Source organism: Cavia porcellus, unplaced genomic scaffold (assembly GCF_034190915.1).
Source record: "Cavia porcellus strain 051 isolate PalLab524CR breed Dunkin Hartley unplaced genomic scaffold, mCavPor4.1 scaffold_1, whole genome shotgun sequence".
NCBI lineage: Eukaryota > Metazoa > Chordata > Mammalia > Rodentia > Caviidae > Cavia > Cavia porcellus.
Window position 1 is genome coordinate 162,116,330 of NW_026947484.1, and position 19,148 is coordinate 162,135,477.

General features: G+C 45.2%; 1 protein-coding gene across 22 annotated transcripts in view; it reads right to left on the reverse strand.

The window, feature by feature from the left end:
• The window catches only part of Sgip1 (SH3GL interacting endocytic adaptor 1), a 176,262-nt gene that overhangs the window by 28,228 nt on the left and 128,886 nt on the right, over positions 1 to 19,148 (reverse strand). For 12 of the 22 annotated variants that reach the window (XM_063258831.1, XM_063258825.1, XM_063258836.1 and 9 more), the window contains 3 exons: positions 15,319 to 15,384; positions 14,374 to 14,433; positions 146 to 257 (listed from right to left, as the gene is read on the reverse strand). In XM_063258831.1, the coding sequence (XP_063114901.1) occupies positions 146 to 257; positions 14,374 to 14,433; positions 15,319 to 15,384 (238 nt within the window). The other 10 variants (XM_063258865.1, XM_013142895.3, XM_063258941.1 and 7 more) reach the window with 4 other exon arrangements.

Consider the following 19,148-nt stretch of genomic DNA (forward strand, 5'->3'; position numbering starts at 1 on the left):
TTTATCCCTTATTCTAGGCAAGTCGCCTGCTATGGTGAATGGAAATCTTCTTGGCTTTAGCCTAAGGAATACCGTCAAGGTGATGGGGTGTCCCCTGCTAGCCAGGGTGAGCACAGACCACACGGTGACGGGATCTGGGGCTTACTTGCTGGGGTCCGCAGCTTTGAAGTAAGCGTTGACGGTTTCTGTGAAAGCCGCTGCTACTGGGAGGGTGTCCTGGGCCCCCATGGTTAGGGGGCTGGGTCCCCGGGATGAACCTGCAGGAAATGGAAAGGTTTGGTTTATTATGGGAGTCCTATGGGCAGAGCTCAAAGCTCATTCACGGATTAAAGCGTAAAATCTAACACCAAAAGCAAGTGTGCTCACAACCACAATGCTGTGTGTGTTCCACACAGAGCTCAAGTATTCACAAGGAAATATTTGGCTGGTTTACAGACAAACACACTTGAAATTAATTCTACCATGTATCTCGCTATAGGAGAAAATCCAAGCAGAAGGACAGAGTAACAAGAGTTTTCAAATGTTTTGCAGGAAGCATCAGGCGGTATTTGCATGACAGTTTGTGCAGCAGGTGGTTAATAAACCAAATTATTAGCTTCCTATTTCTTATTAAGAATACTAATCAATTGCTCAAATGAAAAACCTTTTCTGCTTTTCTTCGCCTGGATAGGACAGGGAGTAAAGGGGGATCATGTGACACGGAGTCCCACGTATTGCCCCTGTCTGAACTCTTTCCATGTCACAAGCTCAATTACCCTTTGACCAATAAACTCAAATTCACATGTCTACAGACACATGTAACTGAAATGTCCACATTGACCTGGCACAAGCCCATAAATGCAGCAGTTTACACTATCAAAAACCCCGGCATGTTTGCTAAACACCTGCTATGCTCAGGAACCACCTTGCACGAATTATTTCACTGAATCTCCACCTCAGCCCCTTGGGACAGGGATGATGAGCTGTGTTTTATAGAAGAGAAAGCTAAACAAAGTTCAAAGAGAAAGTGACTTTCTCAAGACAGTGACACAAAAATTCAGACCCAGGTTTGCCTCCCTATCACACTCGTATTTTTTTTATGCTTTCTCAGTGTATTTATAGGAAGCAGCTAGACTATGATTTACTGAGACAAGTGGTGTCCATAAAGATGGAGCTGAGTGTTGCTGGCTGGAAGCTTATCTCCAGGCATGGTCTGAGCAGAAAAGTGAAAATCACTCTCGTTCCTGCTCCCTACTTCCCGCCCTGTGGAACAAAAACTGTTGACTCCTCCCCACACTGGCACAGACTACACACTTCGGTGTCATGATTTTTTCCTCAGTAACTTCTTTCCTTTTCAGCTGTGGGAAAACCCTGGCTTTGGGTGCCTCCTTCCTGAAGCAAGCTTTTTTGATCACTGGAGTTTGTATTGACCCGTTTCTTCTCTGCCTTCTCTTGGACTGAGTAATTGATTATTAGCTCAACAAACCTTTGTTTATATTGATTGTGTATTGCCAGTGCTGAATATTCCAAGATAAACACAATCCTTGTCCTTAGGAGTTACAGTTTGTGCTCTTATCATCACCACTATCCTTACCATCACCATGACCACTGTCATCACCACCATCCTTATCACCACTGTCACTATCACCTCCCTCACCACCACTCTCACCACCTCCATTACCATCTCTCACCACCTCCCTTACCATCACTGCCACCGTAATCATCGCCAGCACCACCACCATTACCATCAGCCTCACCACCACTAGCTACCAGCATCTCCTCCATCCCCATTATTTACTGCACACTTTCTGTGTGTCTTACATTTGCAGTAAGCACTATCTTTATCTGACAGTTGATAGAGCTGCTGCATTTGGGTCTAGTGTGTATCCAAGGTTCACGTGTGAGTGAAAAGATTGATCACCAAACTACGACACAATAGGAAGGTGACAGAACCTTAAGAGGTTGTGGTCTAAAGCAGGCAGTAAGGTCCCTAACGGCTCGACTTTGCAGGGGGTATTGGGACTTTTGCTGTCCCCCCTTTCCTGGTCACTATGAGGTGAGTAAGTCTCCTCTGATGCATGTTGCCACCAAAGTGTCCCCACAGGTCCAATACAATCGGGCCAAATGACCAAGGATTGAAACTTCTGAAACTGAGCCAAAATAAACGTTTCCTTTTTTATCTCAGGTATTTTGTCACAGTAATAGAAAATAGGCTGATTCACACACAAAGAGTTTATGCCACTTGCTCAGATTTGTACGACTTGTAGGCAGAAATTTACCATTGGTACTGAGATCTGTATTAATTCAAAATCTAGGCTCTGAGGAGTATATTGTTTTGCCTTCTTGGCAGCCAATCAAGGTGCTGTTTCGGGGCAGGCAGTTAAGGACAAAACCTTTGGAATGTGCAGGTCTAAGTCTTTGCAGCCTGCGTGACTGTGACCTTTTACAAGGAGGACTACGACTAAACTCCTTTAACAGGACTCCAAGTTCCTAAAACAGCACGAATGTATTGCTCTTTGGTAAATACACACTGACTTTTCCATTGCGGGTCTCAGAGAAGTGAAGTTTATGTGCATCCATAGACAACGAAGGTGCAAAAGACAGAGTTACTATACCAGTGTTGCTCGGTCTCTCGGCTTACTTCTTGGTTCAGATATTTATTAAGAACCAATGTCTGGAGGAGAAAGGCTTTTCTAGCAAGGACAGAGTGCAGAGAGCAGGGTACAATCGCCATGTACTTACAACGTGGGGTTTGGCGAGGGGGCAAAACATCTGTAAACGCTTTAAAGGATAAGGTTTGTGCACAGTTCATGCTGCTGCTTGGACAGGTAACAGAAGGTCGTGCTGAGAAGACACTACCGTCCGAGGGCGGTGCACATGAAGGGTCTGAGCATGCGCTGAGTCCGAGCAGGTGCAGGGCATGCGCAGGCACAGGGTCTGCGCATGCGCAAAATGTCGGCAAGGGAGAAGAGCAGGCCCAGCGAGGACAGCGGCTGGGCAGTGCGGGCGAAGCAAGGTGAGAAACCCCGGAAGCGGGCAGTGGGTGTGGGCTGGGTACTGAGGTTTGAGACGTGGAAGCGGCAGAACTTGGCTGGCCAGGAGCTAGGTCGTCAAGACTCTTGTAGAAATGTTTGGGAAATTTTGGCTGAGTTTGAATGAATTAGAGGCCTCACTGTCATGACGATTCCCTTTTGCTAATCTTATGGAAGCCTGTGGGTACTTTCGGAGCCGAGCGCGCCTGTGGACAGCGTTCAGAGGCTGTAGTGCACCCGTGCACGGGCCCTGAAATTGTAGCTTTCCCTCGGGCGGCCTGGGGCTCAGATTGGGACACCTGCAGAAAAGCACAGTGCCCTGGCCTGCAGGACAGGACGTAGTGCGCCACGGCAGCTACAGCGTGGGGAACTGCTAGAGGGGGAGAATAACGCAGATCGGAGGCGAGGAAGCTTCTTAAAGACAACTGAATGCCATGGCGCACAACTGTCACCCCCACTGATTGGGAGGCCGAGGCAGAAGGATTGCAAATTTAAGGCCAGTCTGGGCAGCTTAGTGAGATCCCGCCTCAAAATAAAAAGTAAAAAGGGCCTGGGGGATGTGGGAGCACCAGAGGCCCTGGATTCAATCCCCAGCGAGCGTGCGTGTGTGGAGTGTGGCAGGAAATGCAGATGTTCTGCAAAGCATTTAATACTCTTTTGTGAAATTCTTGTGAATAAAACAGCGAAAGTCCATGATGTTAACTTTTCTAAGTGAGCTGAAGTTAGAAGAATTGCAGTATCCACAGAGCATGAACAGGGGTTCCCTGTGCAGTGGGAAGGGGCTCCCTAACCAGTCGTTCCCTTGGTTTGTCCTTAGTCTGGAATCTTAGTGCTTTGGATAAAACTAGATGAAAGGCCCAGAAATAGCACCTAGGAGGCCCTATGGGCATGGGCTGAGCACCAGATACAGCCGGAACTGAGTAACGTTTCCAGCGCTTGTGATCTAAGTGACCTCTCAGGGGGTAAGCCCGCAGTGGAGGCCTGCTCTAAAGGTAAAATGAGGAACAGCCTTTGGCACAGTGCTCAGTCCCTTCAGGAACAATCACTGATTTCTGCAGTGACAGCCATAATGTGGGGTAATACAGAAGAAGTTATCAGGAATAATGACAGATTCCTTGAGGGTGCTCCCTCCAGATTGTCTCTAATTTTTGTGATACTGAGCCGGAACTGCTGAGAAAGATATCAGCAAAAGGAAATGTGAAATTCCTACATAGCAAGATGAAAAATGGGTCAAACAGTTGTGGTTTGGGGAAAACTAGCCTGGTGGCAGAGTGGGACAAAACCATTTGAGGGTTTTTGTTGATCAGTTTTCTGTTGGCCACTGAACATGTGGGCTAGCTGGGCTCTGTCAGTGGATAAGAAACTGATCAGTTGGTAGAAAGAATGGTTTTCCCTGTTTTTGGTTGCTTGTGTGCTTTGTCATGAGGCTCACCAGAATGGACCTGCTGCACTGGCCTGTGTGTGTGCAGAGAGAGAGACACACACGTGTGTCGTCTCCAGAAATGAAACATGAACTAGTGGGCAATGACGGGTACCAGCATGTGAATAAGAGCATAAAGACTGTCATGCAAAAGACAGTGCAGTGTGATCGTCTCACTGCAGGACAGATGATCACAGATGGGACTATTACTGGAGGATTATTTGAGAGTCTTATAAATTCTCCTAAGGCCTCTCAGTTTCCTTTTAAACCAGGTATAACGTAAGCATATTTTTCTTTATTAATAGTTTTATTTCTGTCAGACTTCCTCGGACAGTGATGGTGTTACTGAAGCAGAGTTCTATCATCACTATTCTTGACTTCCTAAAACTCTGAATCTATACCAAGACTGGAAATTTCACTTTACAAAATAGATGCCTTGCATTAGGCATTGTTGGTAAAGTCAGATATTTATAGGATGTACTGGCTCTGCATTTCATGGATAAAGGATAGGGATGTATGTTTGGTGCAATGTGGAAAAGTGAATATTGGGAAGAAGGCGAGTCGAGTAAGTACTTGTCACTGCGATCTTTGCCTTCAGAATTGAGTAACTTCAGTGTCTCCAACGCAAAACACCTGGGTAAGGAGTTTCGCCAGTCTGGGTAAATTGCAGGAGTGGTGTGCAGTATGCAGGAGGTTGGTGACAGTTGCATTACTATCAGCAGTGACAGGTGTCTTGCCTGCTGTCACGATGACTGAGTCATCACTGTTATTCCAGGCTCCCTTCAATACCTTGAGCATTTAGCACATGAAAGAAGCATGAAGAGATTAGAGGTTCTTTTAGCTTAGGAGAAAGAACAGAATCCTGAGAGCTTCCATTGGAAGGATGAATCCATCCCTCAAGTGATGATTAATAAAGTAACTTTAAAAAAAATAGTAGGAGCTATATTTTAAGACTTAGGATACAATTGAGAGAAAAACCAAAATGCTCACTAAAATGAGCATAAATGTGTGTGAAATAAATCACAATTAGTATAAGATGGAGTATTATGCAGGCATTTAAAAATGTTCAGTAATACAAATAATGCTAATAATTACAACCTCCTTTTTCCCAGTTAGATTGGGAAAAATGAAAAATACTGACTAATTGTGTTGGTGAAGTCATGGAAAAATAGTTACTCACAGTGCTGAAGGGAAATGTTAATCAGCACTTGGGAGGGGTGCTTGGCAATGTATAGTGATATTTGCAGTGTGACCATCCTTCACACAGCAAATCCATTCTTAATAATTCATCTTTAGGGTAAATTCAGACACGAACAAAAGCTACAGGTTCCAGGCTATTCACTGCATCATTTTACATAGTAAAACAAAGGTAAAAATCCAAACATCAATGAATAAAAGGTAGGTACATGTATGTACTATATATTATATAATACTATAGAAACATTAGAATGATTATGTACATTAAAAAGTTGCAGAGACAGTGAGGAGCAGTTAAAACTTGTCAGATTAAATAATTTCACTGTTTCTACAAAGTAGAAGAAAGATATGAAAGGAATGAGAGCAAAGAAAAAAAAGAGAGAGAGAAACAGATCTAGCACCTGTATGGATCACCTTTCCTAACACTGGGACAAAATACCTGACACAGCTTAATGGAGGGCAGGTTATTTTGGCTCACGGTTTTTGCACATTCAGTCCCTGGCTCCAGGGCAAGAACATCATGATGGAAAGGCCTGGTGGGCCACTTGCATTGTGGTGCACAGGAAGCAGAACAGGAACAGCACCCAAGAGGTGAGGATGAAGGCCTGGACACCCCAAGGTCATGTGTGCGTGACCTCTGAGACATATCCAAGGTGAGCCATGTTCACCCCAGGTGGCTCTCAAACTGATCAGATTAGCAGGCTTAACCATTATACCTCACAGTTTGCAAATGGTTAAAATGAATCTGAAGAGGCAGTGTTATTTCTAATGTTACAGGTCTGTAAAAAATACTGTGGATTATACAGGAAGAATGGATGGATTCGTAATTAGTTTTCAAAGTGTCTTTACATAAAGCAGCTATTCAGAGCTCAGATTAACTCAAACTGGTATACTGTGCTCTGTGGTGTCTTTTTCCTTAAGCATCCGTTAAAAAAGTTAAACATCAAGTTTTTAGTAATTTATGCCATTCTTGCCTCAGTTCAGAACTGACTATAATGGGCAGGAACTCAGAAAGCAAACCCGGGGAGCCACCTCCCTGTCCTGGACGGGACCCCTCTGAGAACCACAGTCTCCTGCAGACAGCCTTCTTGTCTGCAGCCTTCTTGAATTTACTGCTAAGTTGCACTTATTTACTTGCTAGTGTTTATAAAATCCTGTATTTGAGATGCTTTTTCATGAGCGTCATTTGTGAAAAAATGATGTTTTTTATATATTTATACACACATGCACTGGGTGATCAAACCTTATGTTCATACTAAATTAAAATTTAAATGCAAACTTTTATTACAGTATAAGACACATTGTCACAGATCCCCCCTCATCACTGTCTTCCTTACTGCAAACACACATACCCCCTCATCCTCCCAACTTTCTGAAGCAACTCTGGGATCCTCGTTCATGAGTCTTTCTGAGGCCTGATAAAAAATATGGTAACTGCTTCCACTGAGTACCATCCAACAGAAAGGCAGCTTATAAAACCACGACGCCGTGTCCTCACTGCCTTATTCACTGGACCTGGCACCGTGTGAGTTCTGGCTTCACCCCAAAATCAAAATGATTGTGAAAGGGACATGTTTTGAATCAATTTAGGACAAAGCCGCAGTCTGGACAGAATCTAAAGATACTCCAAAAAGATCACCCTGGAGCTGCTGCAGAAAGTGTGTGGGACGATGGCCTGGGTGTGTGCAAGGGGACCTGGGTGTGTGCATAGGGACAATGGCCTGGGTGTGTGCAAGGGGAGGGAAGCACTTTACGGGTGTTAACGGCAATGTGTCTCTCACTGTAGTGCATGTTTTAAGACCTGCACTGTAATTTCAGGTCATGCCTGCTATATTGTGTGTATGTATCATAAACTTAAGGGGCTACTTTTGCCTAAAGGGTACAGACCTCTTGTGTGTTGTTTGCATTAAAATGTTCTTACTTCTTTGAATATCAATAACTGTTCTGAAAGTATTTTCATTTTTCTGGAATGAGATACACTTTGCAGTCAACATCAGGACACTCAGCTGCTGCTAAGGAGCAGGTGTCACCACGGCTGATGTCACCACGGCTGATGTTTGCACTTGTAGGGCTGCAGCCTCTAGTCTCATGGTCTCGTCAGGGGAGACCAGGGGCTGAAGTGGGATGCCCCTCTGCGATGGAATTTTAACTTACATTTCAGGTCCTTCCTCTGGCAGCACTTTCAGAAAAGGGAAAAGATAAAAGGTTGTACTCTGATGCAGTAAGAAAGTGAAAAGTTATTTGCACACAGAAAATGAACTGGAATATTCCTTGCTGTGTGACTGTGGGCACGAAAAGTTGCCATAGCCTTTGAAATTTAAACCACAGAATTTTGAACGATGGGACAAATGGATTATGATTGGCCTGCATTGTGGAGGAGTAATTGGGTGCTGATACTGTGTCTCATGAAGGCTGTGCAGTCTGCAGCAGTGTATAAATAAGCTGTGGAGAACTCAGTCGGGGTAGAATTTTGGAATTTTTGGTGGGTTGCAAATTTAAAATTAAATCTGTGGTATAAAAAGTAATTCACTGGATGAAACATTACATGATTCGCATGAATCTGTAGATTCTGAAAGTAAAATAGATTTGTTTTCAATTTCGGATAGTTTGATGGAAGATATTGACTTGCATTTTGTGTGCCATAGTTGGACAGAAAACAAATGCTTTTCTACACTTAACAAAGTTCATTTTGTGCCTGTAAAGTTGGTAAACCATGGTGCACGTCTCCCTGGATGGCTTTGTGTGATCAAGTAAATGTGTGCCTTTCCTGTCTGTCTCTGTCTCGTAGATACATGCAGTCTCTTTCAAGAATTTTCACCCCAAAGTAAAAGTGTTATTCATGTGAATCGCTAACGAGTGTGTTTTTGAGGTGATATATATGTATATATTTGTGTATTTATACTTTCCCATATTATTTGAATTTTAAAAAATATGCTTCAATCAATATCATGAGTAGGACGAAAAAATTAAGAAGTATTTCCAAATATTTTGTAATGGCATAGAAGACATTCTCATGTTGAAAGAAGAAGATGCATGATTATATTCTGAATGATAACGTAAACTACACACACACACCCACATAGAGTCGCATATAAAGACCTCCCCTGGTTTTCTGTAGTGTGCATACGTGACTTCCATACTGTGGCGAAACATTGTAAGCAGACGGAGAATTACTGTGGGGTTTTCAGCTGCACTGTGACATCCCTATTTCTCCCATTTCTTGAATGGGTCCCTGGAACAGAGGCAGATGGTGGCTGCTTTGAGCGCCCCCAGGATGGGGATCCCCCGAGCCGTGGCTTCTGGGGGGCGTGCTGTGGGAGCCTTGGGGGTAGAGAATCCAAGGAGAGGAGTAGCCAGCATCCAGTCTGTCCCTGTCACCAAAACCTCCTGAAAGGCAGTGCCGTGCCACTCCTGCCACCCTTCTGAGCATGACGGCAAAGTGCTCGCCTTCTACGACCTATCCCAAGGGCTGGTCTTAGTGATTTCATATCAGTCTTCCAATAAATGAAGCACTGTAACATTCTTAGCACACGCCTGGCATCTGTTACAGATTCATTAATGTTAACGTTTCATTTGGTGATTACATTTGTATATTGTAAAGGCCTTTTCCAACTAACAGGCTGGGGAGTATGTGGCACCAATGAAATACATCTAATCCAGATACATAAGAGGGATTAATTAGACACGGGAGATGTTCCCGAGCCCTGACACCATCTCTTTAAATACCTGCTATATCTTCTTTGTGAATTTATGTTACCTTTCCAGGGTTGTGAGAGCTTCATAAAAAGAGTATTTTTTCTAGGGCCTCATGTATAGTAAGCAGGCATCCTACCACTAAGCCCCCGCCTCAGCCCATAGAAACAGTAGTATAGCCTGTGATTTCACCATGATAGGAGGTTGAGGCAGGAGGATATTTTAATTCAAACCAGGGCAATTTAATGACCTAGTCCCCCAACCCTCAAAAAAAAAAAAAAAAAAAGTACAGTATGTAGCCTAAATCTATGGACAACTCTGCTAAAGACTCCTAATAAAAACAAAAGCATCTGTGAGGCCCTCAGGCAGCTGCTGTGGGAGGAAAGCTCAGACCTGTCCCCAGGGAAAGTAGTCCCCTCTGGGATTCAGCTTTCCATTCTTCTCTCTGGAAGGTTTCAGTTAGCTTCAAATCTGCTGAAACACCGTGATTTATAAATTCTCTAATAAACAATGGTGACAGATTTTAGTCCACACCTCCTACCGGGGTTCACACTGTACCCCGAGGATGTGCTGCTGGGGTAGGGGTGGGGTATGGCCCCTCCAGGAGCCTGCTGTGGAAGTGGGGGACCGTGAAGTTGCAGGGGGCCCACACTTCAGCTGTAACTCCTGCTCCACAGCAGCATGGGAAAAGAGGCTCACAGCCCCCACTGACAGGGAGGGCGCCGCACAGCAGCCCAGAGCATACCAGGCTGCCGGAGGCTGGGTGTGCAAAACCTGAGTCCCCAACTCAGACTTCTGCAGTGCAGCCAGAGCCATGGGGCAGCGCCGGGCCATAGGCCAGGGGCTGTGAGGGTGGAGAGGGCAGGAACGCCAATGCTCATCGAGTAGGTGGTGTGCACGGAGGCAGGCTTAACTTTGACTTTCACCACATCACAATGCAGTGAAATAAAATAAGGGCCATCGTTATCCCCATATCCAGAGGTGGAAACTAAGATTCAGAGAGGTCAGGTGACTCGCCTGGAATAGCAGTGTGTAAGGGCTGTAAGTCGGACCAGAGAGCTATGCCAGGGCTCATGCAGTACACGCGCATGCACACACACACACACACATATATACGCACACACATGTGCACATGCATACACACACACACGCACGCACACCTCTTTATTTCTGATATGAAGCATACATTCCATATCTCTATATATAGACACGCACACACATACGGATATGTGCATGTGTGTGTATACATAAGAGTAAACAGATATGGAGAGCTTTCTAGTGCCTAGGATAAAGCCCCGTATGTATTTGGGGTAACACCTTCTATAACCCAGCCACATTTCATTTCATTTGAAGCAAGCTGTCCCCAGATTTAAAAGCCACTAACATTTCTCCCGTCACCCAGCTCCAGGCCAGGTGACGAGGGCCCACTGCGTGCCCCTGTGGCACTCTGTCCTCTTACTTATAATATTCTTTATACATTATTGCTACCGCTTGCTTAACGGATAACTTCTGTGTCCCCTGCAGACAGGGACATGGCTGTCTTGCCTCGCCGTTCATGGTGTCACACACACAGGTACCTGGTGAGTAGTTAGTGCAGAGAACACGGCCACAACACTGTCTGCCTTGGTGGCAGCGCTGTGGAGACCTCTTACGGATGTGTTGGTTATTTCCGCATCCGTTGTCTACCTATAGCAGAGTTAGGGGCACGGGAATTGCCAGCATTTTACTGTGCATCCATCGTACTCAATTTTGTACAAATGCAGAGGACATATGAGACAATCCTGTCTCCTGCTAAAGAATATTAACTATGAGCACAAACAGGCATCAGCGTCCGGAGCTGTTTTTAAGTCCAAGCAGAACATCACAAAAGCACAACTGATTCCTTCCCCTGAACCTGACTACATGTCTAGGGTTATTGAGGGGACATGCAGAGAATTTCAAAATTGTCCCTGTGAGCGCATACTACATGGAAGAGAAAAGTGAAATGTCCCTATTCATAAGCAAAGAAATGCAAGATATATTAAACGTTTATAGAAGCCAGTTCATTTTTATTTCATGTGGACAAGAAACCCTAGATATTCCTTCCACCCCATATTCAAGTTGCCCTTCAAACAGGACCACCTTGGCTTTTTTATATCCTGTTTGTCCTTGAATGTCAACCAGCTCAAGTCTTACTTCCTTCAAGAACTTATTCTAGAGTCTTCTAGTTAGGGGGAAAAAACCTCTTGTACTTTTCTGAAATGTTTTTCAATTCTACTCTGGTACCAGCTCCAATGTGCCTTTTCCAGGAAGTGATGAGCTTTTCAGTTTCTGTAACTTCCTGGAAGCCATTTTGTTTGACCACCATCTTCCCCACAGAGAAGCCTACAGCTAAGCAGAGCTTGTAGAATAGTCATGAGCCTCTGAATGAGGGAATAAATGAGCCAATCTTTAACTTTTCTGTTCATTTTTAACAGGGAGAACACTTCATGCTACATGTGTTAGTGCCCCGTTTGGTAACCCAGGCAGTCATAAATCCTGGTCTGGAATTGACTTCTGCCCCTGGGCAAGTGTTATGCACCCACAGGGCTCATCCCCTCCTCTCTTCAGCTTCAGTCTCCAGCAAAACTACCATTGCCAAGTCAGACTGTATTTACCTTCTTGTTGAGTGAGGGGTACTTCAGAAATGGCTCCATGATTTAGAGCACTGTGATCAGAAGAGGGGGAAATGCACCATCAGCCAGTCTGAGGGACAGACAGGACACTCGGCTTGGTCACCCTAGAGGACTGACGGTGGCATTAGAGAGAAGAAACACGAGAAAAGCGCATGTTGGGCACAGAACCTGGTCCTGATTGTTTGCTTTAATTCTCCTCATTCTGTTTGAATGCAGCCTCAAAGGTCTTTCACACTGAATAGTACCTCAACAAACCATTGTTTTGTTTGATTTTTTGCTAATTACCTTGACATGTAGGCATCATACCTGTTTACATTTTAAAGATGCTAAAATTAACTGCCCAGAAGCATATGGTTTTTGGGTGGTGCAGTGTACATTCATAGTGGTTATAAACATCACTCGGGGCGCGTTTAACCAAGGGCTAGGTGCATAGGCTGGGGGCAGCTTCCTAGTTCTTAGAGCCGCTGCTCAGCGACAAGATGTAAATAACAGCAGTGCGCCCGCCCGAGCATGGCGCATGGCCTTCTTGAGCTTGTGGGCATGCTTGCTGAGCTAAAGGCTCCCCACCACTGCACCTGCTTTACGGGGTGTGTAACCCTGAGTAACAGCGCGCTCACCAGGGAAGGGTGTCACTAGGGAGGAACTCAACACACAAGAGCTGGGGTGTCCAGGAGGAGGCTGTGTGGGGAGCGAGAGGCTAAAGACACAGAGACACTCAGGGACCTCTGGTGACAAGCAGTTGCTCATTTTCTCACCCCTGTTTGCAAGAGAGATTTGCAGGTGTGGACGCTAATGCAGGAGAGGGACAGCACATTCTTGGAAACATCTCGATATTCAGAAGCTCTAGGGATTTGTTCAAATGTCTGGCAGGCCCATGTGTGGTGGAAATACCATTCTTGTCACTTCAGAAGATAACCGACAGGTTCAACAGGATATGCACTGGGGTGGACTCGAAAAACACCATCCAGAACCCAGCATGCGTCCTTTCCCCAGCTTAAAATGAACAGATTCCGATTTCAGCGGAGCTGCTTATAACATAAATACGTTCAGCAAAGCTTTGGGGCTCTGGTGAGTAGATCCTTGGTCTAATGGTCTCCTTTCCCAGCCTTCTCAGCCAAAGCTGCTGCTTTTGGGATGTGCTGGACACTGTTTAACTGCACCTGACTCAAACGAGGTTTAGGAGGTCACAGGTTCTGGACGTTGCATCCTGGTTATTATAAAATTAATGATTTAAGGCAACAAAGGCTTTGCTATCACAAGGAAAATACGCATCTTCCCAAGAAGACTGCTCAGCTGCCAAGCTACCTGTCCGCTACCCAAGTTGGAAATGTCATCGGAGTATCTGAAAAGTTTGAAATGAGAGCATCTTTCCTACACCTACCGACCTGCTCTGAGCTGAGGGCTTCTGTGTCTAGGGTACCTTGCAAACAGACTTCACTGTTGAAAAAAAAAAGCTACACTCACAGTACCAGCTATGCTAATTTTTAAAAATGCATTAAATCATGCACCTGAGCTAGGAAAAGTCTACTTAGTGTCATTAAACACAAAGACAGGTTCAATATTGGTTCTAGAATTGAGTATTTCTTGACCAACTTTTGACCTCAAGATTGAATTTGGGTCTTTAATGTCTAGCAACTAGGGGCTTGTGTGATAAATCCTTGTGTGGATGTGGCCCATTAATGAAGTTAAATGACTTAATTTCCCCCCACAATTAGTTTAAAGGGGCCACTTATCACATGCATGTAAGATGGTGTAGAACTTAAATAGAGAGCAGAAGAATGTTAATCTTTAATTCAGGACATAGCCAATTACCAAACACTGAGTTTGGAAATTTGATACCATATTTATGTCTATTTGTCATGTTCTCCTAAAATGGCAAGTCCAGCCATAGCTGTCCATTTTACTGTGGCCATTTCAGTTGCAAACCAAGCCCACGAAAACCGTACTTTTTCACATTTCTCTAATCTCCTCGGCACACCTTGTCATAGGATATATACATATTTACCATGTACAGTACTGCGTGTTGTCCAAAGCAAGCTTAAATGCCAGTACCAACCAAAACGTCTGTATATTTGTTGCATTCCATTTGCAAGAGTTAGGAGAGAGCCCTGGTTGACAGAGTTAAGTTCATTGGTCAAAAAGCTGTGCTTTTTTGTTTTGTTTTAATTGATCTCAATTAACTAATATTAACTGCAAAATTACTTTGATTTATTCAATATAAAAAATTGAAGATCACAGACAAATCAAATTTATGTTATGTTTCCTTTAGCCATAAAAATTTTCTAAGTAGCCATAGCATTTTTTCAACTTTTTTGAAGAGAGCTGGGATTTACAACGCCCCGGGGGAGGAAGGACGGGGGAGTGTAAGTTAGAATCTGGTATGCTATGCACCACTTACCTTCAAAAGTCAAATAAAACTTTCCTCTGTCAAACCAGACGAGGGAAGGCTGTTCATTCTCTGTATGGCCAGGAGTTGAAGCGGGATGGGGAAGGTTAAGGAGGGAGAGAGAAGGACAAAACGTGAGTTACAGAGCAGATCACCTATGTCGCTACAGGGAAGGGAGGAGGCACTGCATGCCCTGAGCGTGCAGGGTGGCAGGGGGGCTGGTAGTCTGGGCTTTTTTAGTTGGGAAAACAGAAAGCAAAAGCAAAGCGTGGGAGCCTAAGGGATGGGTGCGGTGGGAGGAAGCTGGCTGCGGGGTGCTGAGCCTGGAGCGGAAATCTTCCTGGCCATGCAGGGGCACCAGCGTCTTTAACTGCTCGGTTTTGGGCAAACTCCTTCGGCAGCCGCTGTGACTGTTTCATCTTCAGTGTCATCCCCCTCTTGGTTTCCGAGCAGGTAAACTCAGAATGACGGGCTGCCTGGAATGTTAGCTTAGCTCATCAGGTTAAAGTTCATGGAAGCTTGGGGAGGTCTTCCATCCCCTCCTCTGCAGTCGGCTTGGGCATCTGGACACAAGACACCCTCTACCTCCATACAACAGAGAAAGTGTGCTCTAGTGGAGCTCGGCTGTGTTCTCAGGAAAGAAGCAGTCATCGGACATGTGACGCTGAGCGGTTAAGTGATTTCTCCCTTTGGAAATTCGTGAAGCAATGGCCTCTCACCTTTTTGAACCTTTTCACTGAGAAACTGTCATGCAACCTGCCGCTTTTCACATGTCCGCTTAAAAACGCTGCAGCGGCATGGGTTCCCTGCTGGACAGTAAATGAATGGGGTGCGCCCAAGGGGCGCTGGATGCTCACTAGGTGAGGATCGGATCTATGAAGGGTCTGGCATTCAGATGGGTAATGGCTTGGATTTTTAAAATCTAAATATCTAGAGATCACTCAGCTAGCACCATACCTGCGAGCATGTCACCGCGCCTTTCAAACGAGGGCAGTTTGTCATAAAAAACATCATCTTCTGACACTACGAACCAAAGAAACATAAACAAATGGAAAACAAAAACACAAACAACAAATCCCAAATGAAATCAAGCAGTGCACTTTACTAATAGGAACACAGGAATGACTTTCATGAAAAAAAGAAAAGACACTGGGGTTGTGGTTAGAATATAGACAGTGATGCGCTTCCTGGATAATGATTCTACGAGAAGGAACTAGAATTTTAAAAACATCAGATTTTAGCATCTGAGAATTTGGCAGAAGTCAGGTCCAGGAAAAACAAGCCCACCCTCTGATTTGAGGGAGTCCCTACAGGTGCTGTCATTCATATTAACTTGTGTAAATGTGTTTTGCTCAGCATAGTGCTCAAGGGCGGGACACAGGCCCATCCACAGGGACCTCCTGCTGGGTCTCAGCAGCTCGGCAGTGTCACCCCGTGTGCACATCCCTAGGGAGAAGAAGCTGGCTTCAAACACGGCTGTAAGAGCACGGCATGAGCCCCAGGTCCTCGTGTGAACTATCCCAGTTCCACCTCACCAGCACCCAGCTTCAGTTTGCCCTGCCTTGGATGGTTATGGGCTGCTAACTCTGGACAGTGTCCTTAGGGTGCCATCGTTGGCTATGGCCTGCAGCTGTGTCTAAATGTCTCCAAGAATTGGTCACAACATGGTGACATGGCTTAGGTCCTCATCAGTGTTGGATTTACACTGTTTCTCTACTCACTAACTGTCAAATGCCGGTGGTTGAGGTTTTTATTCTATGTGATTAAAAAGAAAATAATGTGTTGGGTGTGGTGGCACGCTTATAATCCCAGCACTTGAGAGGCTGAGGCAGGAGGATCATTGCAAGTTCAAGACCATCCTGGCCTACAAAGTGAGCTCAAGGCCAGCCTGGACTGCATAGCGAGACCCTGTCTCAAAAAGACAAGTAAAATAAAATAAAAAGAATACTACAAGTCCTAAGAGTATGATCATGACCTTACTAGAACATTGAATAAAATCTGTACAAAGACTGATCTACTAAGTTGAGAAGTTAACCTAAGAGGTAGAAAAATAATCCAGTTTTTGACAAATATTCTATTTATTTGTTGCCTGGGCTGTGGGACTAAGGCAGGGAGGCTGCCTTTTGTCATTTCTTAAGGTTTTCAGACATCACCTGTTAATCTCCGTTATCACACTGAGTCTCTTAGGTGGCCAGGACAAGTCAGTGCAGATCCTGTAATATCTGGGGGACAGGCTCTGCCTGCAAATAGCACTCTGTGCAAAGTAATTGATACTGCCACAGTTTTTTTTTTAAGAAAGAAAGCTTTAGAGCTGCTGTCCATCTTGGGGTGAATACTTTATGTTCCAGGTGCCACAGTTCCATCACTGAATACAAGTCACTTTTCCTCAAAGTTCCACATCAGAGGAAACATCAAAATCCATCTGAGTCTTTGGTCGCCATAAAGATTGCTTTTCCTTCATTATGGATTTCTGGGATGTGGTATAAAGTCAAACACATGACTACTAATTAAGGAATATAATACACAGTGAAACCAATGGAGAAGAAAAATTGTCTTTCTTGGGTCCTTTTGCAGGGGAGTCCTGAGGAAGATTTTTCAGTAACTTTAAACAAGCTCCTCATAATTACAGATAAAAGAAAGAAGTAATAAAACTTGTTCACAATTAGAGAAAACTCTCCATTATTTCCAGTATCGTATCTCGGTCCAGGAATTTGTTTCTTACAACAGAATTCAACATTGTCCCTGTCCTCAGAATATTAACATCCCTGGGTCTCGTGCGCTTCCTGTAGTACAAGCGCTTGCTGTGTTTCACTGGCTCTGCTGTGCATGGTGTCACCTGCTCGGCTGTTTAAAGCCGGGGTGGGCTTTAGAATTCATATTTAAAAAATTTCACTGGGCAGCTTTTGAAAATCTTGAATATGTGTGAGGTAATGATGCATTTTAAATTGAGGATATCCTAAATTCAATAACACAATCTATGGAAAGTTCTGTCTTCTCATGTGGTCTCAGATTTATTGCTCCATATTAGAGCTTTTATGAAAAATTTAATATCCACAGCCTTTGAGGGACATTTTCTTATATATGTAGAAAGCTTAGATTTGCTGTTAAAAATTTAGTTCTCAAAAATTACTGTAAAATTGGCTCATTTAGTCCCACACCTGTGTTCCAAGTGAGGGAACAACTGGCTACCTGGGGCCATCTTACTTTGGTCAGTGGACCATCCAAGCCCCCAAAGTAGGGCTCCTGGGCATGGCCCAGCCAAAGTGCCAGCCACACAGCTGCTGCTCTGCCCCAGCAATGCTACGTTTCCTTCGGAGCAAAGGGGCTGTCAGGTGACCACGGGCAGGAAATGAGCAGGAGGCTGGGGTCTGCGGGGGGGAGGGGGCAGATCAAGGCAAACGAAAGCAGCAGAAGCCAGCGAGTGAGGCCAGGGTGCCCTCAGCAGTGAAGCAATGTGCCCTTCTCTTTTGTGGCTTTTTTTGGTGACCCTGCCTCGGTTTGCCTTGCAAGAATGCATTGCAGACGTGCTAGGAATCAGAGTTGCTGGCCGGGATGCGCGACTTCTGTGGCAGGGGGGACAGAAAGGCACAGTGCAAAGCATGGCCATTCCCACGCCCATGTGCAGAGTCACAGAGGGATGAGAGGAGGCATCGGATGGCTCACTGGGGTCACTTGGGGCCTGTCTCCCCACTTCCCACTGTGACCCCAAAGCCAATCACACTGGACAGGGGAGGGGTGCCAGACCGATCCCCTTGAGAGAGCAAAACAGTGAGGCAAGGGAAGGATGTCTCCATCAAGAAGAGTAAGGAGAGAGTTAGAAAAAAAGTTGAGATGTAACAGGAAACCAAAAACTCAGAAAGCAATGAGCTGTCAGACACTGAGAGATGGGAAATCCCAATCTGCCCCATCAGTGATGAAGATAAGCAGACCTGGCCACACAGTGCAAACCCCTTCACAGTACCTTACACACAGCTGGTAACTGATTGTATTTTCAGGAAATTTAAAGGGTCCTTTGGGATGGCCTGAAGTGACATTCCCATGGGCCCTTTAACAGATAGCCCCCCCTTCTCTGGGGAAACAGGGTGGGAGCTTCTCATCCAGAGAGTCCCAGCCTTGGATCAGGCCACTGCCACCAGGGCAGTGAGGCAGGTTGGGGAGCTGGCTGGTAACCTGGAGGAAGTGAGGAGGGGTCCAGATGACACAGGAAAACAGGCGGGAAGAAAGGTCGCCAGGAGACAAGGAATGAGAAAGTTCCACATTCCAGACACATGCAAAGAAGGGGACAGGGCAGCAGGGGCCGATGGGAGGTGGGGGCAAAACCAGGTGCGTCCACCCGGGACCGACCCGTTCAGCTGATGGACACTCAACCCTTCACTCTTGTACAGCACAAGGCTCAAAGGTGTTTACCCCAAATGCCAGCAATGACTCACTATTATTATTTTTCTGGGAAAATTGACCACAGACACTGACAGAGCACAAGGAAAAACATGGTCAAAAAAAAAAAATTTGTGGAAGTCTCACAATACTTGTGTTTATACCATTTGTCAACTTTAAGACAACTCCAAAATGAAAGAGAGATCATTTTGTGTCCAGAAAACAAACCAGTGTCATGGTTCCTGCTGTGGTGCCCGGATGGAATTTCACCATTTCCCCTTAGAGGAGACGATTCGTACAGTGAGGAAGAACTGAACCGTGGGGACCTGGCTCCACAGTGTCGCCTATACCTCTGTGAATACAGCTCTCTGTAGGGAGCTGCATAAGACAGGACAGCCCCCTGGAGCTCATGA